Raw genomic sequence first — 17,802 nt, forward strand, 5'->3', positions numbered from 1 at the left:
TTATAAATCATGATGTTTCAGTTTTTCAAATACATTTGTCTTAAATACTGTGGTTGTGGGGTTTTTAATAAAAATTTTAAGGTAATGTATTTATTTAGTCTTGTGATGCTCTTTGGCATGTAGATGGCAAAGGTTTTCTGCTTTTTACCTTCTGCCTGTTTTTTACCAGAATTTTAAACTTGCCCCATATCAGGTTCATTGCTCTCATCAATTACTGAATTGTCAGACCACAACTTCATCATTCCGTACATATGCTTTAGGGTAAAAGTTACAACTGTGATTAACTTATTTTTATGTTGAACGAGCTTTGCCGCAGTTTATTCTAGCGAGTCTTTAGCCTTCTAAGCACTGTCTTAAAACTGAAAAATATATGTTAAACACTTTTAAACATATTCTAGTGTATTATAATATTGGTTAGTCAAACAGTAATGGCTCTTCTTGACTCTCCTTGACTAATCCCAGTCCAAAGTTTGACTTAACCAGGAGCTCTGTCGCCTCAGGAAGTTTTCATCTTGCCAGAATTTGTCCGCCTTTCTTGAGAATAGTCACCTCAAAAACTCAATCTGGCCAAAGTTTGGACTTTCGAAAGTTTCTGCCTTAAAATGTCACATTGTCCCAGTTTGTCTGCTGTCATGTAGTTTGTCCCTCTAGAATGTCCCCATCTGGTCAGAGTTTGGCTGGTTGTTCTGTGGTTTGTCACTGCAGAATTTCCCCCATTTGGCCAGAGTTTGGCTGTCCTGGGGTCACTCATTGCAGAATGTCTCCATCTGGCCACAGTTTGTTTGGAAATCTTAAGATTGTTGCATGATTTGTCTTTGCAAAGTTCTTGCTGTCAAACCATTAAACCGATCCTGGCATTATGTAAAGTATGTAAGTCTGTAGAGAATTAAATCTATTTTTGAATTCAGTAATTCCTTCCTTTTCAAACTCAGTCATCCCAGATGTTGAACATCAACCAATGCTCATATCCTTCAGAAATTTCCTTACATTGGGATACAAAAGCTTGTTCACAGCATCTCGTCTTCCAGACCATGAGCATAAGCTTTGAAATGGACCATTTCCAATAGCAGCAAATAAAATGTCTAGTTTTTGTGAGAGGGAGGTAGATTTAGAAAATCTACTTTTTAAAGTAAATAAATAAATGAAACCTCAACTAATCCACTTTTAGTTCTGAAAATCCAAAAATGGTTGACCTCAAACAATTAACTGAAAATACTTTGAAAGAAATAAATTAAATTTACAGTTTTCAAAAGCATAGATTTTCATTTTTATTAAGTGTGAACAAGTACTTATCCACTTTCAGTTACGTAAATTCTAAAACTGGTAGACCTAGAAAAAAAAATACTTCAAAAAAAAATAATCAAAGAAAGGGTAAAATTACAGGCTTTAAAAGCTTAGCTTTTCATTTTAGTAAGTGTGACTAGGTGTTTATTTCACTTTTTATGGGGCATCAGTTGTTAAGATGTATCAGTTATAGCTCTTATAGTACCTTTTGTAGAGTATATCAGTTACCTTCTGTAAGGTGAAATAGTCACAGCTTTTATGTGCCTTTTAAGAGATGTGCAAGTTGTATTGTTTTCCAGGCTGAAGCAGATCTGCGTTCTGCACAGGCAGAGTTTGACCGCCAAGCAGAGATCACCAAAATCCTCTTGGAAGGCATTAACAGCACACACGTGAGCCAGTTTGGAAATTTGTGTGCATGTGCGCACATATGTTTGTCAAGATGCAGCTGTGTGTGTGGTTTGTGTTTGTGTGTGAGACAGAGGGAGAGACAGACAGATGTTTCTTATGTTCAGGGAGAAACTTTGTAGACTTAATTTCTTTTGCCGTGGTTACCATGGTCCTTACACCATCTTCAGCAGCACAACTGACTTTGGATATATTATTACAGGCACATCACCTGCGCTGTTTGAATGATTTCATCGAGGCTCAGATAAAGTTTTTCGCACAGTGTCAGCAGTACATGTCAGATCTGCAGCGTCAGTTGGGAAGGTAAATAACAGATGATCTTTCTCATCACAACAGTCTTTTATTTCCATTTTTTTCCAATCCTGGAGCATGAACGAATAATCCATGAAAGGCTATTATATATTTGTATTGCTGTTAAGGGCCTGAGCTCGACTTTGTTTTTAATTAGCTTTGAAGTAAGATTTGTATTTGAAGTAAGATATTTAAAAATGTTGATTTTGAGAGGGGCAAGTATTTTGTACAATCCTACAAAGAACATCATCACAGGTAGGGGAGTCAGTTTAAATAAAGTAGGTTCATTTATGATTCTCTGCTATATTCTGCACTCACTGCAGCTATTTAACTAACCTACCCTGCCATTCATTTTTTCACTTACCATGCTGTTCCATTAAGTAAAGTAAGTTAGTTTTAATCTTAACACGAGCACTCTTTGATTCCAATCCAAAAGCAGACATAAGCATTACGGGAAACATGGTAAATATTGCTTCAGCCTTCAAGTGCCTGATAATATCTTTTGATAAAATCCTGTGAAAAACGTAAGGAAATGAAGGTTCGAGTCCGAGTTTCAGTATAAGTTGATGTCATTTTCAGGAGTGGGGTTAAGCACAAAATAGATTTCTTTGTGTGTGTGTGCTTGCGCGCACATGTGGGTGTGTGCATACATGTGTGGGGTTGAAACAGATTGTATTGCTCTTCCTGCTTAAAGCTTCCAGATCTTGCAGATGTCAACAGACATAAACACCATTTTCCAGTTTCCTTCCCCATCTCATGCTGCTGTACCTTACACCTTTCCTTTCACACCCCAGATGTCACTGAGCATAAAACAATGTTTTACAGCAAAACAATCAGAATAGCATTCACTATAACCTTGCAATCAGATGACTTTTTTAAAATGACAATAAACTGAAACTGTATGATATACATGTTTCCTAGTCCTCTCTTTTAACTAAGCAGTTTCATGATGCCCTTTTACAAAAGCATTAGTAGATATTTGATGGATGAAATGTGCAGTCATGTAGCTCACTATCCACAAAGCCATCATATCTCAAAGAGATTTGTGATTCTGGTGCTGTCCTCACACATACCTCTTAGCCCTATTGTCACTTTGAAGTCTGACGCCCTCCTTTTTAAGATTCGTGAACATCCACAAGTGGACTGGATAACATGAGTCTGATGTCTTTATTTGGGGGATGGGTATTGGGGGGGTCACATGGTTGACATACATTTAATAGCAACTGCAGTTGCCCAGTTGAAGGTTTACTGAAATTTTTGCAGCTCTCTGGCATCATCAGAGTAAGCTGATATTTTTTTACCTTCAAACATTTAACGTTTCCCTTCTCTTCACTCCATAGCTGATTTTATTTTTTCATCAACCATTTAATGTTTCCCTTCTTATCACTCCATATTGTCATGTGTATGGAGATGTAAGCTCGTGTTTGTAGATGTCTTAACTCTTTCAGAAGCTTTAGTCTCTGCCCTACATGGGATCAGTGAGTAGAGCCATCTGTCCTGTGCTGTGTTATTAGTAAGTTCTTGCAAACTGCATGGCAGTTTTGTGACATAAGCTGTTCATTAGATTTTAAAGAAGTACATGCATGCATTAATGTATTTTTCAGCTTTTTCAGAAAAACAAATCTTTACAAGATCCTTTAATCTTCTTTTTGTTCTTAATTTAAATGCTTAAAGCTTCTAATATTTAATATAGATCATTTAACATTTATCAGGGATGTTTATATAAATCAGGCAAGATATCAACTTGATTTCCAAAATGATGATTTCCAAACAATAGACTGTTAGAGGGTCAAATTAGGCTTAAAATTTAGCTTTTTGTGAGAGGTCATTTTAAAAATAAACATTCCTCTGTATAAATTATTTCAGACTTTCATGATTTCTTCGCTCATTCCATTTTGCCTGTTAGATATCCCAGGTTACATATGCAATTGTGTAAGTTGTCTTTTGGTTTATGCAGTTTTAGTTATCGTGGTATTGTGAAATCCATTTTGTTTTCTACTAATTTTTTTATAATAAATATAAATTTGGCATCCTGTGTGTGTTCCTGAATTGTAAGTTTCTTGATTGTATTTATGTTTATAATTTCAGCAAATTTTCTGCTGTCATGATTTTTTTTAAAATAGACAAAAAACATAAGTAAGACTTTCTGATGTAGTTCAACTATAAATTCATAATCTTGTACACACGTCATTAAAAAAAAAAAGAATGTAGAAGCAAGGGTCTACACTCTTTTGCTGCATTGTGTAGCTTCAAATCTGAAGTTTTGAGTTATAATTTCTGTAATAAGTGACCAACTTCTTTCAGTGCAGAAAATATGTGAAAACAGTGTAGAGTGCAATACCTATGAATGAAATCTTGACAGTTTAGCACGAACAAAGCAGACATAGGGGTAGAAACTCCATTTGCTGTAGACAATGTTATCTGGAGCTATAGAAAGGTTAATTAGGACATCTCTTGGCTGGCAGTCAGGCTAGTGGATTGCATGATTCTGGTCTCCCTTGGGTCTACTGTTCTTTCTTCTTATATTGCATGCTGTTTACGCTCAAGGCTTAATCTTGGTTTAGTTGGGCAAATGTCAGATCTGTGGAGTTTGAGCCTGTGATATTCTTTTTGAAGACAGTACTTAGTTTCTCTTTAAACATCACTGCAAATAACAATCTCAAGAATTCTGATGCATTGAAAATTTTTAATTATTAATTTTTTTTCTCATGGGGAATGAATTGCATGTTGTTAGTCCCCTAAACTATATATTAAAATACCTGTAACTGTATTGACAAAATTGAGGGTTTGTTTATAGTGTCTCATAAAAATATTGTGACTTTTATAAGTGAGAACTAGTTTATCTTCCTAAGGTAATAAGGTAATATGCTGGTAAAAATATTTCTGAGAGTGAAAAAGGTGGAGCCAAGTTAGACTATGCTAATTTGTCAGAGTTATCCGAGGTATGACTTCCATCATCAGACCAAGATTGAGCCTTGCCTAAACACAGAGGCATTCTGTGAGACAAATGCCAGCTTTATCTGTGCCACTGATGAGGGGGTTAGCGCTTGCAATCAATGGTGTGGGCCTCCTCACTGTTTCAGTTACAATGTCAACTCCAGCTCCAACAGCTCCACCGGTGGTGGTACCAGCAGCGGGGTCTTGGGGGCGACCAGTGCTGCCAGCAGCTTTAGTAACAGTAGCGCTCCCCTGCGACCCTCAGCGCCCCCTGCCATCCAGGTCACTGCTCCCACCCCAACTGAGAAAAAGCAGGCCCGAGTTTTGTATGACTATGACGCGGCCGACAGCTCTGAGCTGTCTCTTCTTGCAGATGAGGTAATACCGGTCAAGTAGATGTATGTCCCATGCAGCAAACTTTTAAGAGCTTGCGTACTGTCTACATTATTAACAACAAAAACAACAAAATCACTCCTTCAAGGTGTACCAGTCTTCAGCTATATTTTAACCTTGCGGATACTGGTTAGAATACAAGGGAACTGGAGAAGGAGAATTGAGGTTGCAGAAATTACGGATTTTTCCCAAGTTTAGCTGCAAAGAATTTTGCCTCCTTATTTACATGCACTTTTATTTAAATACCTTATTTATGTACTTTCCCACATGCTTGTTAATCACCTTAAACAAGAACATTTCAGTCTTAGTCTTTTCAAGTCAGAATTTGCCCTTGCACGGAGCATGTATCAGTGTACATTTGACAGTGCAGTCACTAACTTTATGTTCAGGTTCCTGCAACACATTTGCAGGACTCTCTCCTGCCCTTTAAAGAAAAAAATTAATAAAAACTATAAAATAACTGTAAGGAGAGAATGAGAAAAATGTTTTCCGTTACATTATTGAATCATTGTTGTTGTTGTTTCATATTTGTAAGAAATCCAATTGTATCCAAGAAAATTAATTATAACTTGTTGGTGACTGCAGTTGTGCAAATAATTTGCTGAAGAAAAAAACAAGTGGGTTTTCCCTTTTGGGCACCTTTTTTCCTGCCTTTGCACTATATTCTTAGGTTTTAAATTCCTGAACTTTGTATTTTAAAAACCAGCAAGCATAATTCACCTCTTTGGCTTGACCTCATTTATACTGCTTCCAATTTGTTTTCTTTAATCCCTCATTTAAACTTACTGCTTCTCCCACATGGTTGGCCAAGATTTTGTAAAACTACATTGACAGTTTAGCTATTGTGGAACCAGTGTAGGTAGTTAATCTGAGGTAACTTTAGGATAGTTATAGTTTTACTAGAAATGCAGGGCAAGCATTATTATGCTTTATCAGACCCATATCAGTGCGTGTGTGCATCAATCTGTTTTGCAGTAGGCACAGAAATGCACTCTTTAATTGCAATTGTTAAGCATTAAAAATTGTTTCTGCATCATAGTTGAGTGGACCTTGTTGACTTTTTGTTTTTGCTCCTTTTTCTGCTTTTGTGGTTTTGTGGATTTTTCTTTTTATTCTGAAAAGTTCTTTAAATTAATTATATTTTTTATACTTTTTCTGCTGTAGCAGAATGATACAATGAGTTGAAGTCAGGGAGAATTTAAAAAAAAAAAAAGACAGGACAAAAGTGGACAATTCAAACAGAATATTTGAACACTGTTTACTTGTATCTTATTTCTTACATATAGGGAAAAAGTGATGTCATCTTTATCTAATGTATTACCAGTTTTATGAAACTAGTTACTGCAGTTTCTTAAAATTCTGCAGATTTACAGCATCTTTTTCCTGACTTATTGATATCAAAATTTCATTTACTTTTTTTTTTTTCCTTTTTATGTGACCTTGTAGAAGCATTTTAGGATGAATTATTGCTGCTGTGTTCAGATTACCAGAACATCTTTCCTCAATGCACGTCAACCAAAGCCTCTTTGTGTACACTTTTTGATGTTGTCGACTTTGTTTTTGTGGTGTTCTGTTCTTAGCAGTTAGATGCTGAAAACTTTCTTATGCCTGATTCATCGATAAAGGGGAATCGTGTCTTTATATAATTATATATATACACACATTTTTGTAAATGTGTATTTACATTAGAATTGAAAAATATTAGCATCCTTACCAGTCTTTTGTGTAACTGCTTAATTGTCCTGGTTAATCTTGTAAAAAGTACATGGGTTTTTATACCAATTTTAGACAAATTACTATTCCTTTTAAAGGCCCTTGAGTGATAAGCACTTTTTAAAGGTCTACAAGAGTTTGTCATTTTAAAAAAATCATTAGTTTGTCCAAGATACTATTCCCTCAAATTTTAGTGAATAACCCCTTTCCTTTCTCAAGATGCCTACACATGTTATTATGCTCAGAAAGAGGTTAGACTGATGCGTGTAGTCTTGACAAAATAAAGATGTCTTTCTACATTCCTGACATTAGTCATTTGACCTTTGTTTCTACTTACAGATGGCATGTATCTTTGAGAATAGAGATGTGTTGGGATGTTCGCTCAAATTATGGGGAGTTCTATCATGTTTGGAGCTAAACCTGTTATCTTGCAACATTCTTGAAGTCTGATTCACATTGAGGTATTAAAGCCTCATGAAGTCAGGTCTCAGTTTTGTAAGGTGGGGAAAGGGGGCTGGGGTATGCACACATATAGCTGTGTGATATGTATGGTCTGGTGTCTAATAATATTTGGATGCTGTTTTTTGTTTGACAGTTAATCATGGTGTACAGAGTCCAGGGACTTGACCCCGACTGGATGATGGCGGAGAGGGGCTCACAAGTGGGAAAAGTCCCAACAACATACTTAGAAGTTCTGGGATAGCTGTTGATTTTCTGTTTAGCCAGCAATTGTTTGCTTGTTTGCCATCATTTTTCTATTAAGCTTTTTTTTTCTTGTTTTGGGGGAACTTTTTTGAAAAATATACTTGGTTAGGGGACTTTGCTTCTTTTCTTTGGACATTTCTTTGAAGTCTAAAATAAGTTTGTACACCATCGCATATGCATATACATATCTGTCAGTTCTGCCACATGCTCTTTCTGTAAAAAAAAAAAAGTCCTCATCATGTCCATGTGAAATGATTTAGAGACAGAGAATTATTATTTAATTCTAGTCGTTTAGCATGCTTCTGTCATAAAAAGTAGTTACAGAGTTGTACACAAACTTCTTTTATGCAGTATGCAGCGTTCATCTGTTTGCTTTCTTGTTTTGCTGCAGAAATTTGAATTGTTTATGGTGAGGCCGTTTTCATACATGTTCTGCAAAGCCTTTAATGAAGGATGGGCTTATATGTTATGTTTGTTAGAGTTTCAGTATATTCTGTTCATGAGACTTTGGTAGTGTGTTTAAGGAAGCCAAGGCAAAAGTTTTCAAGACAATTTTTTTTAAGTCAGCTTGTGTGATCTGACTTGTGCATTTAGGGCTGGGGAAGGAATGGATATTATCAAGGTGCCATTTTTTGTAGTGGTTGTTTTGGGGTTATTTTTCATTATAGCATAATTTTCTTTGACTGAGAAATTTTTTAATTTTGAAACAATTTCAGTAAACAGAGGTATGCATTTTGGTCATGACCTGTGTATGTATCTTTAAACTCTAGGAAGCTTTCAGTGAATTATGTGAATTCTCTGTGATCTGTGGGTTGCTCTGAAAATTTTGTTTTAATGTATGTCACATTGCAGCATGCTTTTCACAAAAGCTTTTAAGAATATTTTGGGGTATTTGTTCCTGATGCAAACTCATCAAGCATTCAGTTATGTAGGATCATCTCTCAGTCATCTTCGGCTTTCATCCAGTTCCTAATGCTTCCAGCATAACAGATGGGAAGAGTGCCAGAAGGAAAAGACTTTGTAACACACGTCCTAATATCCATTGGATCAGGATGAACATAACCTCTGATCACGATGGTCATGTACAAATGCTTGTTCATATGTATTAGTTTTATGTGAAAGTTTCCAGAAAGTGGAAAGCATATTTTTAAACCATTGCACTTCAGGGTGTGGTACCCTAGTCACATTTCAGAGTTGAAGAAACCTGAAGTTTTTTATGAAAGGGTAAATGAAATGCAAATACTTTGCATACAAAAGTATATTGTCACAAAACTGGATAGTAAATGATTTTCTGATGTCTTCAATGATCAGATGCTGACATAGAGCTTTTTATAGTGAATTTACCCACTGTGTGATGTTCTGCAATAAAGAAGTAATCTTAAAGCCACTAAAAAATACGGTCAGTGAGAAATTACACCTTGGAACTTTCAGTCACTTTCATGGGGAAAAAACATATGAACTATATACTTTTTGACCAGGCCAAAAGATTGTTGTGCATCCAGGTGATGTATTTTGTGCTGAGAAAAAATGCTGTTTTGCCTGTTAAAAGTGTTGCATTTGCAAACAAACCTGAGTATACAAGAGATTCTGTCAAGGTGTTTAAAAAGGGGAAAACATTTGCTCTTTTGCTTTTGACATCGTTTTTGTTTCTCTGGATTGTAAATCATTAGCTGCCAGCCGCCAGCGACAATTGCAGACTGAAGCTAGATATTTCTTCTGAATTTGCTGTTATAATTTGTTCATGGGGACCTGTTTGAAGCATAGAAAGGGAGTTTGCATTTAGCTTTACATATTTAGCGATTCTATGCTAATGTTTGTGGGAAACGGTGATGATAATATTTGTAGATTTATCCTGATGTTATGTAGATAACTAAGGCCAGAACAGATTTTCTTGCTTGTGCAAGAGATGCAGTAGCTTTGAAATGTTATCTTTCTTCCTGTTGTCTTGGATCTCGTGAGAAGCAGTTTTCGCTTCCCGCGGTAGGTAGTTCCCCCTTCCATGATGTAGTCATCCACACAGCTGCAGCGGGCAGAGAACACACCCTCGACTATTCTTAGCACCAAGTCTGAACCAACCTGTCGCAGCAAAACTGACTTTATGAATACTTTCTTCCAGTTCAGTACAGAGAGAATTTTTCAGTAACGAACTTTACAGAGAAGTTAGTTTTTTTTTGTCTCTGTGCAGTTAGACTTCACTTAATGTTGTAACACACCGTTTGGACAAACGTCCTAGTTTAAAGTCTCACAGTTTGAGAGGAGTTTGGTGAAATGGAGTTTAGAATTTGCTTCAGTAGACTGCCTGCCTGGTAATGCTGCGGGATTGTTTTTTCCTAAATCTCTCTTTTAAAATAAATTGGTATCATTTATTACTCACTGTCTTCTGCTTTTTTTTTCTTTCAACGAGTTCATCACGTCCAGAGTAATGCCGATAATTGGTATACAGGTCACTGGAGACTTTACAGTTGGTTACAAGCATCCAAGATGGCACAAACGTTAAGAACTATTGACTGGCAACAAGAAGAAAGTGACATGCAGAAGTCAATAAACAGCTCAAGCCCAATGTTTCTGCAAGTCTTGTTTTTTTAAATAAGTAATAATTTGTCTGTTTTACAAATTGTAAAATGCTTTCAAATTTGCGGAGTTTCTAACACGCTTAAATCCCGAGTCGACTGCATGCGGAAACTGTGGACATCATGACATATCTTCCACCCTCCATCCAACGGTTATGATTACTTCCATAGCCAAACCGTTTCTGGTAGAAAGCGATAGCAGGTGTGCTGCGGTGTTTCAAAGCGTCTACAACGAAGGATGGCGCCAACTCTTGCATCCCTCTCGTGAGGAATTAGTAGCCTCAGCTTTTTTTTTTTCCTTTTAAACACGCAGATATTTCACACCTTGCGCATCTTGAGGGAGTCTGCTCAGACCAGCAACACCTGCAAACCGCTGTGATGTGTAGACATGGTATTTGTGGTGTGAGATCTGAAGGGCTTCCACCACCAACTCACCCACATTTAATCGCTTGGCGGCATGCTGATTCGAGTTCTGTCGTGTCCGGCGTTAACTTAAATCAGCAGAATGTGCCACTTGCTGGCTGTCTGCCCTGAACCCTCATGTCCCTCCATGTCTGCTCAAAGTATCTTGCTTCAACTAGAATAGTTTGCACTCTTTTGTTTTCCTCGAGAGTTTGTGCTAACGAGAAAGCGCTTAAATGAAGCGTGTGTGCTTGCATGCCGTAGTACACATGAAAAATTGACCCCTGTTACCCTTCAACCACTTCATTATTCTGGGGGAAAAAAGGTGACATCAGCGAGTTCTCGCTGCTCGAAAAAAACAAAAAACATTTGCAGGGGGAATCGGTCCTGGTCGGAGCTATTCGGCATTTTTCTAGTCTATCCTGTCTGTTGTTTTCATGTCGTCCTTGCCCCCCGTTTGTTTTTACTCCATCTGCTGGGCGTTGTGTTGATGAGAGTATCGCTCGTGGCCCCAATGACCTCTTGTGTTCAAGTGGTACTTAGGACAACACTGACCTCGTGGGGCTCTGTGCAATGTCAGGATGATGCTGGCTTCTCCGGGAACACGCTCTTGATAGGGAATGGAGAAGAGGTCAGGAAATCCTTTGGGCAGAAATGAGCTGAAGTGGATGTGCATAAGTTATTTTTAGCTTGACCCCCCCTCTTATACGTTGTTCCTTGTTGGCGAAAATGTAACAAAGTATGAACAATAACTATTCCTTGTTAGTACTATCTTCTAGTTGGATTAACCAAGATATATTTTTGGATCTTTAGCAGAAAACATTTATACACACAGTCGCAATTGTGGCATCGGATGTAGAAAACTATCAAGGGTCATTTCAATTTATTCCCATACCCCTGCCAGGGTAAGTGAGAACAAGAGATGTCACCGATGCAACCCCGGTGTTAGCTTGCCTGAGTAGTATCTACTTTCCATAAAGTAGCCCCAATATTTCATGGACGGAACGAGCCCCGTTGACACGCACTCTCCCTACGTTGTGAACCAAGGAGCCTAAATCTGGTTTTCTGTTTTCAAGTCTGAGGGCAAGGATTGGTGGGTCCATTCCATCCTTCATCCACCCTTGTTTAAGCAAAAGCTTTTGTATGGATTAAGTCTCTTATTTTTAATTTACAATGAACAGGCAATGTTCCCAAACTGGTTCCATGAACAGACACTAAAAACTGTTGGCGTGAAGACGTGGCTTCCAGCATGTCATAAACGACGGTTAGCGTGCTTGTAGGATATTTACTACACATTTAACAACATTTTGGATTCCTGTTGTTTTCCATTTTTCTTGCCATTAATGCATACAGTTGTCAGGAGCTTAACACTTCAGTTATCTGTGCGGTTGCCATAGTGCTGTAATATTGAAGTAAATTTTTGGGACAAACATTGCTTTTCTGGTGCATCGAATTACACTGGCCAGCTGTAGGGATATTAAATAAAGGATAAGCAACGTGAACAATCGTTGTTTTAAAATTACATTTTGGCTTTGGTTTTTTTTCTTTGAGCATGGATGTATGACTGCCAATATGAATGAACGTAATGAGTTTATGCTAACTAGAAGGGTTCCCCACGTTGTCCAGGTAATATCACTGCTGACTTCGTGGACTGCACCCGTGGACCAGACCAAGGACTGGACTGTGGGAGATGCCTATCATTTCTAGCGGAACTTTGCTGTGCTATGACATTTCTCTCTCTCTCGATCTGTCCTCTTAATAACAGAAGGTTGTGAAGATATGTTCACAGTAAATTTATCACTCTCCTTTTGTCAAAAAATGAGAAGAATGTTTAATATAATATGCACCTATGTTGACTTTATTTTAAATTTTCATTTGCTCTACTTTGTCTCGAAATAATTCACTGGTACAGATCACCCAGAGAGAGGGAGGGGGAATTAAAGGTCGTCAGCGTTCATAGTTTAAAAAAAAAATCGCGAGACATAATGTAAACTTTCATGCACAAATTTTAGAAAGAAAGCATCCTCCATGTCTTAAAATAACAAAACGACATAAACGTTTTCCGTATCTCGTAACTACGTCTTTAACATGAACTTTCTCCTTTGGAGTGTCCCACCAACCATGAAGGACTTCCTGGTTTTTATTTACTTGCCTAGTTCTGATCTCCGATGGCCTCTTTCAAAGAGGCTGCATGTGGGTGCAGTCATGTGGGTGCAGTTCCTGCATCCTTCTAGCCAGACACAAAAGCTGTTTCCGTTTACATCTTCCGGACCATCCTCACACCCTTTTATGTAAGATCCGAACTTCCCTTTGCCATACTTGATTGGCACTGTTTGGCCCAACATGATAGTTGACTTGTTCAAATAGATGTGCTGACTTTTTATTTATTCCTTTTTTTTTACCTTTGGAACGGATAACTGATATTGTAATAAATCAAAACGCCTTCCAGAGCGTATCTCCATAAACTACAACTTAAAAATAAAAATTCCTTTTAATGTTATAGTCAGATGTGAAACACTTTTTTGGGAAACTACTTAATTAATTCAGTCCTTTTCATTTTTACTGTTATTTATTTTGCAGCTTTGGAAAATTTCCATCTACTATTAAAGTCTTGATTGTTTTATTTTATTTTTACTTTTTTATTTTACATTTTTATCCTTTTTATCTGTTGTTCCTTTTTTATATTTGACATCTCGACTTTTTGTTTTGCGTCTCTTTCAGTTCCAATTTGTCTTTGAGGCTTCTTCCGGTTTGGTGATGGGGAAAGGGTGGTACCTCGGCTCGCATTAAACACATCCTGTAATAGGCAGTAAGCAGCTTTTGTGCATGCAACTGATCCTTACACGGGACTATTCTACTGACAATAAGAAATGTGTCGTAGTAAATTCAAAATCATTTATATGTTTACAGTTCTTTTCTAATACCTTCTAAAATTCTTGAACATAATTATTTAATATGTCACGAGGAAACATTTTTTATGTATTTAAATGAGTATCAATGAGACAATGCATTGGACATACTGGTTGGTCGGTTTGTTGATCGAGCGAGTGAGTGGAAGTATATATACAGTATTGGGTAAAACTGAGTTAATTATATTAGTCCCGCCCTCTAAAACCATCCCTATTTCTCATGCGGCCCCTTGGGAAAACTAATTGCCCACCCCTAGTGTAAATGATAAACGACTGGAGCATTTCCGATGTCTGCCTACCTGCTTGTTGCGTTTGTCAGTTTGCCTTTTCTGTCTCCCTCAGATCTGTTTATTTATCGTAACTGAAAGTGTGAACGCTCTATTCTTTTATTTTCGTAAATCACATATGCATTGTTAGCAATAGCTAGTTAATGTAGTGTTTACCAGTAAGAGCAAAATGAGGCCACCCCGGACAAATTCTCTCGTGTTTGCTGCTGACGTCCTCCACCCCACCCACATACCCAGTCTTTAGGCAACCGCAAACGTCACGTAGTCTTGTACTTCCTTCTTCCTGTCTTTCATCCGGGAGACCTCGCCTGCTTGTAGTCCTCACTCTCATTCAGCACTCCCCTAGACACGCCCGCAGAGCTAACAGACTCACAAATAGCCTTATAGTAGTAGCGCCTGATGGTTAAACATCCTGGACAGACCAACAGAGCGTTTCCAAGAGCGAATTTCCACTATTTCTTTCGTTAGTCAACAGCTACAATCAGAGTCTGTGCATGCAATCAAAGAACAGCGAGTAATGGTAATGACCGAGGGTCTTGCAGAAGGAGGAATGTGACGTGTGTATATACCGATATAAGGTATGTGGTATAACGGGTTCTCAGTTCGTACTGCGTCTGGATGTGTGAAACCAGTCTACATGGGTGGCTGATATTGGGTTAATTACTCCATGTGTCTGTGTGTTTGTGTGCGTGCGCACGCGCAACTGAATCAACTGCGAGAAGTGTGCTGTATAACACGGGTGTCCATCCTGTAAGTGGGTGAATGCAGTTGCTTTAACCACATTCACTTCCACTTTCCCCCACCAAGACCTATATAACATTTCACTGTACCGGGTAAAGTTCCAAATCGTAAGCAGCATCGGCAAAATGCACTTGACTTCGATGTGTGATGGGGATTCTTATTTTTCAGGAATTTAGACGCTCCAGATATTACTAGCTGATATCAGTGATGGATAGATCACTCCCCACCACCGCGTCCAGAATGTTGATGGAAAACACAACCAACAACTACAGCGGCCTTTCAGAAGAAGAGTACGTGCAAGCGGTCTTCGACAAGATGGCACTGAACCTCCTGCCCACCGTGCTGGTTCTGGTCGCCATCATCGTGGGCGGTCTCCTAGGCAACAGTCTTGTCTTTGTCGTGTACTTGCGACAGTTCCGTCCTAGCAGCACCCGCGTCTTCGTGCTGGCCATGTGTGTATACGACCTGCTGACCAACGTCGTCACCTTGCCCATGATGGTGGTCATCGTGCACCGTGCCTTCGTCAACTACGACCGCTGGTTCTGCAGCACGGCGCTGGCCTGCATCAGCTTCTTCTCGGTGTGCACCGGGTGGATCCTGTGCTTCGTGGCTCTGGACCGTCAGAGGCGAGTGTGCCAGTCACAGAAGCAGCAGTTCAGCCCTCGCCAGGCCTGGCTCTTTGTTCTTCTCGCCACCGGCCTCTCGGCGCTCGTCACTTTTCCCTTCTTCCACCTCAAGGGCGTGCAGCGCGTGCGAGCCCCGGATGCTGACGTCACGGTCAGCACCTGCGCTGTAGAGGACGCCTACCTGGGCACAGTCTTCTACACCGTCTACAAACTCTCCGTAGGCCTGACCTTCGTGGCGACCGTGGGCACGGCAGTCGTCTGCTACTCTTTGATCGGGCGTCACGTCTGGCTGCACACGCGTAAACAGAGGGCGCTGCTGGAGATAAGGGGAGTGCGGATAGAGGTGGAGAACAGAAGCGGAGGTGGGGGCGAAGTAAGTGGTGTCAGCAACAGCATCAACATCAGCAGTCAGGACACGCACAGCGCCGGAGTCAGCTTGGACACGGACTCTCCCTCCGCGAAAGAGAATGTAGCTGACTCTGAGACCAACAAATTGGCAACGACTTTGAGGCCGGTGTCCTTCGAAAAGAGAAGATCTTTCAAACAGAGGAGGAAGAGGAGGATAAATCACTCAAGGACAACATTGACGATGGTCGTGCTCACATCTGTCGGTGTCCTTAACTACCTGCCTCATCTGGTCGTCAGGTAAGAAAACCCCGAGCCCACTAGCTAAATACACCTTGACGATTCTTTAATGCACATAGAAGCATCTACAACACCGCTTCGATTTCAAGAAATCCTTTGACTTTAAACGGGTACGCAGTCATCCTCCACCAGCTCACCACAGACTGGATGAGATCTGAACGAGTCTCTTGAATTTTAAATTTGAAATGGTCAATAAAATTGGAGCTAGTATTTTCAGAACTTGGACTGGTGACACAGAGAGAAACGTTGGTCTACTGCAAACATTGTTTTGTTGATTTTTATGACAAAGAAAGTTAGGTGAGCTGCAAGTACTGTTGCTGTTTTTTTTTTTTTTTTTTTTTTTTTTTTTATGACAAAGGAGAAAAGTTAGGTGAGAGGCAAGCATTGTTTTCTTGTTCTCGTTTGGTTATAAGTTAGGATGTCGTCTAAATATTTCTTTCATTCATTGTTCTAACAGTAATGTGGATAAAAGCTATAAATATCTGTGTAGGCCAGGAGGCAGTTGTTGTAAGCTTCGATTTATCTCGTGTTATTTTCTACACGTTTCTAGCTTAACTCCCACATGACACTTTTTCTTGCCTAGATACGTGCACGAGAAGCCAGGCTTCTTCCTGAACCCAGACTTAACAGTGTTGTCACTGAACCTCTACATGCTGGCCATGTGTTCCATATACCTCAACAGCGCCATCAACCCCATCGTCTACAGCTTCTGCAACGCCAGGTTCCTCCAAGAGTGCCGGAAGCTGAAAAACAGACTGAAAAAACAGATTTTGGGCTAGGAAAGCTACGATACGTCGAGCTCTGCACTACTTTCTTGTTATTTATTTCTTGCTTTAGTTTTGCTAATGCCAACCTTTTTTTAAAAAGAAAAAAAGAAAAAAAGAAAGCTCGGTTTTGCTGTCCGCTGAAATAAAAAAGTGTAACAGACCTTAACGGATATATATATATTAAAAATAGTAATATGTGGATGTCTTTATGTATAATTGTTCCCTTTCGCAAGTCTTGTGAGGATGGTGATAGTTTTCAATTTCCGTATTCAGCACAGGACCCATACTATGAGTACTCTTGAACGAATGTAAAATTTCCTCATCTAAGTTTCGCATTTTCATTTGTTTACTTAAAGAAATCACTTCCATAATGAGGACCTCTATTTCTGAGTTTGGGTTTAATTGCTTGGTTCTCGTACTCGAGTAAATAAAAATGTCCTCAACTAAGTCCCTGATATTCAGGGAAAAGGTGGACGTATCTCTGGCTAAGGGAGGTCACTCGCGAGACAATAACGTCGATTTTTCAAATTGAATTAATTAGTTCTCTTTCACTAGTGCTTCATCTATTGTTAGATATTATAAATCTTTGTAGATGTGAGTCGAAGTCAAATTAAAATTCTCGATTTAATATGATGATGTTGTTTTTTGTAAAAGAAAAAAAATAGAAGTTAGTATCACTCACTCCATTTACCTCCCCTTATCTGTCTGGCCATTCAGCCATCTTAGTGACGAGCTAGTCACTGGACAACAAACCATCTAATGTGACTGCATATAGCCAAGTCAGAAAATGATGCGACTGTTTTCATTATGGTTGCTATTCGCCATTCGAAGAATGCTTGTTCGTAACGGATGTAGACATTTTTGTCTTTTGAACAGGGGCCTCTGTGTGGATGTAGCTGTACATTAGCTGTAGAGTTTTCACACTCCCTCCACGGCAGACAGTTTTCTGCCATCCCCTTTGATGGGTCTTTTGAAACTGTCAAGTCTTTGATACTGTGTTGATGTTTTGCTTGTCATGGTAACCTTCAGGCTCCAGTTGCGAAACAACATCTGCAGGGGCTGTACACCGCTTGATGATGATGACCACAACGACAACGACTTTATAAAGTATAGATGAAAATAGAATT

General features: G+C 39.0%; 2 protein-coding genes across 4 annotated transcripts in view; both read left to right on the top strand.

Moving 5' to 3' along the window:
- Positions 1 to 12,219, top strand: part of LOC112575884 (endophilin-B1-like) — a 24,530-nt gene extending 12,311 nt beyond the window's left edge. For 2 of the 3 annotated variants that reach the window (XM_025258012.1, XM_025258014.1), the window contains 5 exons: positions 1,584 to 1,673; positions 1,892 to 1,992; positions 3,244 to 3,261; positions 5,064 to 5,295; positions 7,619 to 12,219. In XM_025258012.1, coding sequence (XP_025113797.1) covers positions 1,584 to 1,673; positions 1,892 to 1,992; positions 3,244 to 3,261; positions 5,064 to 5,295; positions 7,619 to 7,726 — 549 coding nt within the window. In that variant the 3' untranslated portion in view covers positions 7,727 to 12,219. The remainder of the gene's footprint in view (positions 1 to 1,583; positions 1,674 to 1,891; positions 1,993 to 3,243; positions 3,262 to 5,063; positions 5,296 to 7,618) is intronic. The other variant, XM_025258013.1, reaches the window with a different exon arrangement.
- A 2,283-nt stretch (positions 12,220 to 14,502) lies between these two features.
- Positions 14,503 to 17,303, top strand: LOC112576214 (5-hydroxytryptamine receptor 1B-like). Its single transcript, XM_025258509.1, has 2 exons — positions 14,503 to 15,908; positions 16,492 to 17,303. The coding sequence occupies exons 1-2, from the start codon at positions 14,845 to 14,847 to the stop codon at positions 16,685 to 16,687; spliced, it is 1,260 nt and encodes a 419-aa protein (XP_025114294.1). The 5' UTR covers positions 14,503 to 14,844; the 3' UTR covers positions 16,688 to 17,303.
- Positions 17,304 to 17,802: the final 499 nt, after the last annotated feature.

This window comes from Pomacea canaliculata, linkage group LG11 (assembly GCF_003073045.1).
Source record: "Pomacea canaliculata isolate SZHN2017 linkage group LG11, ASM307304v1, whole genome shotgun sequence".
Taxonomy (NCBI): domain Eukaryota; kingdom Metazoa; phylum Mollusca; class Gastropoda; order Architaenioglossa; family Ampullariidae; genus Pomacea; species Pomacea canaliculata.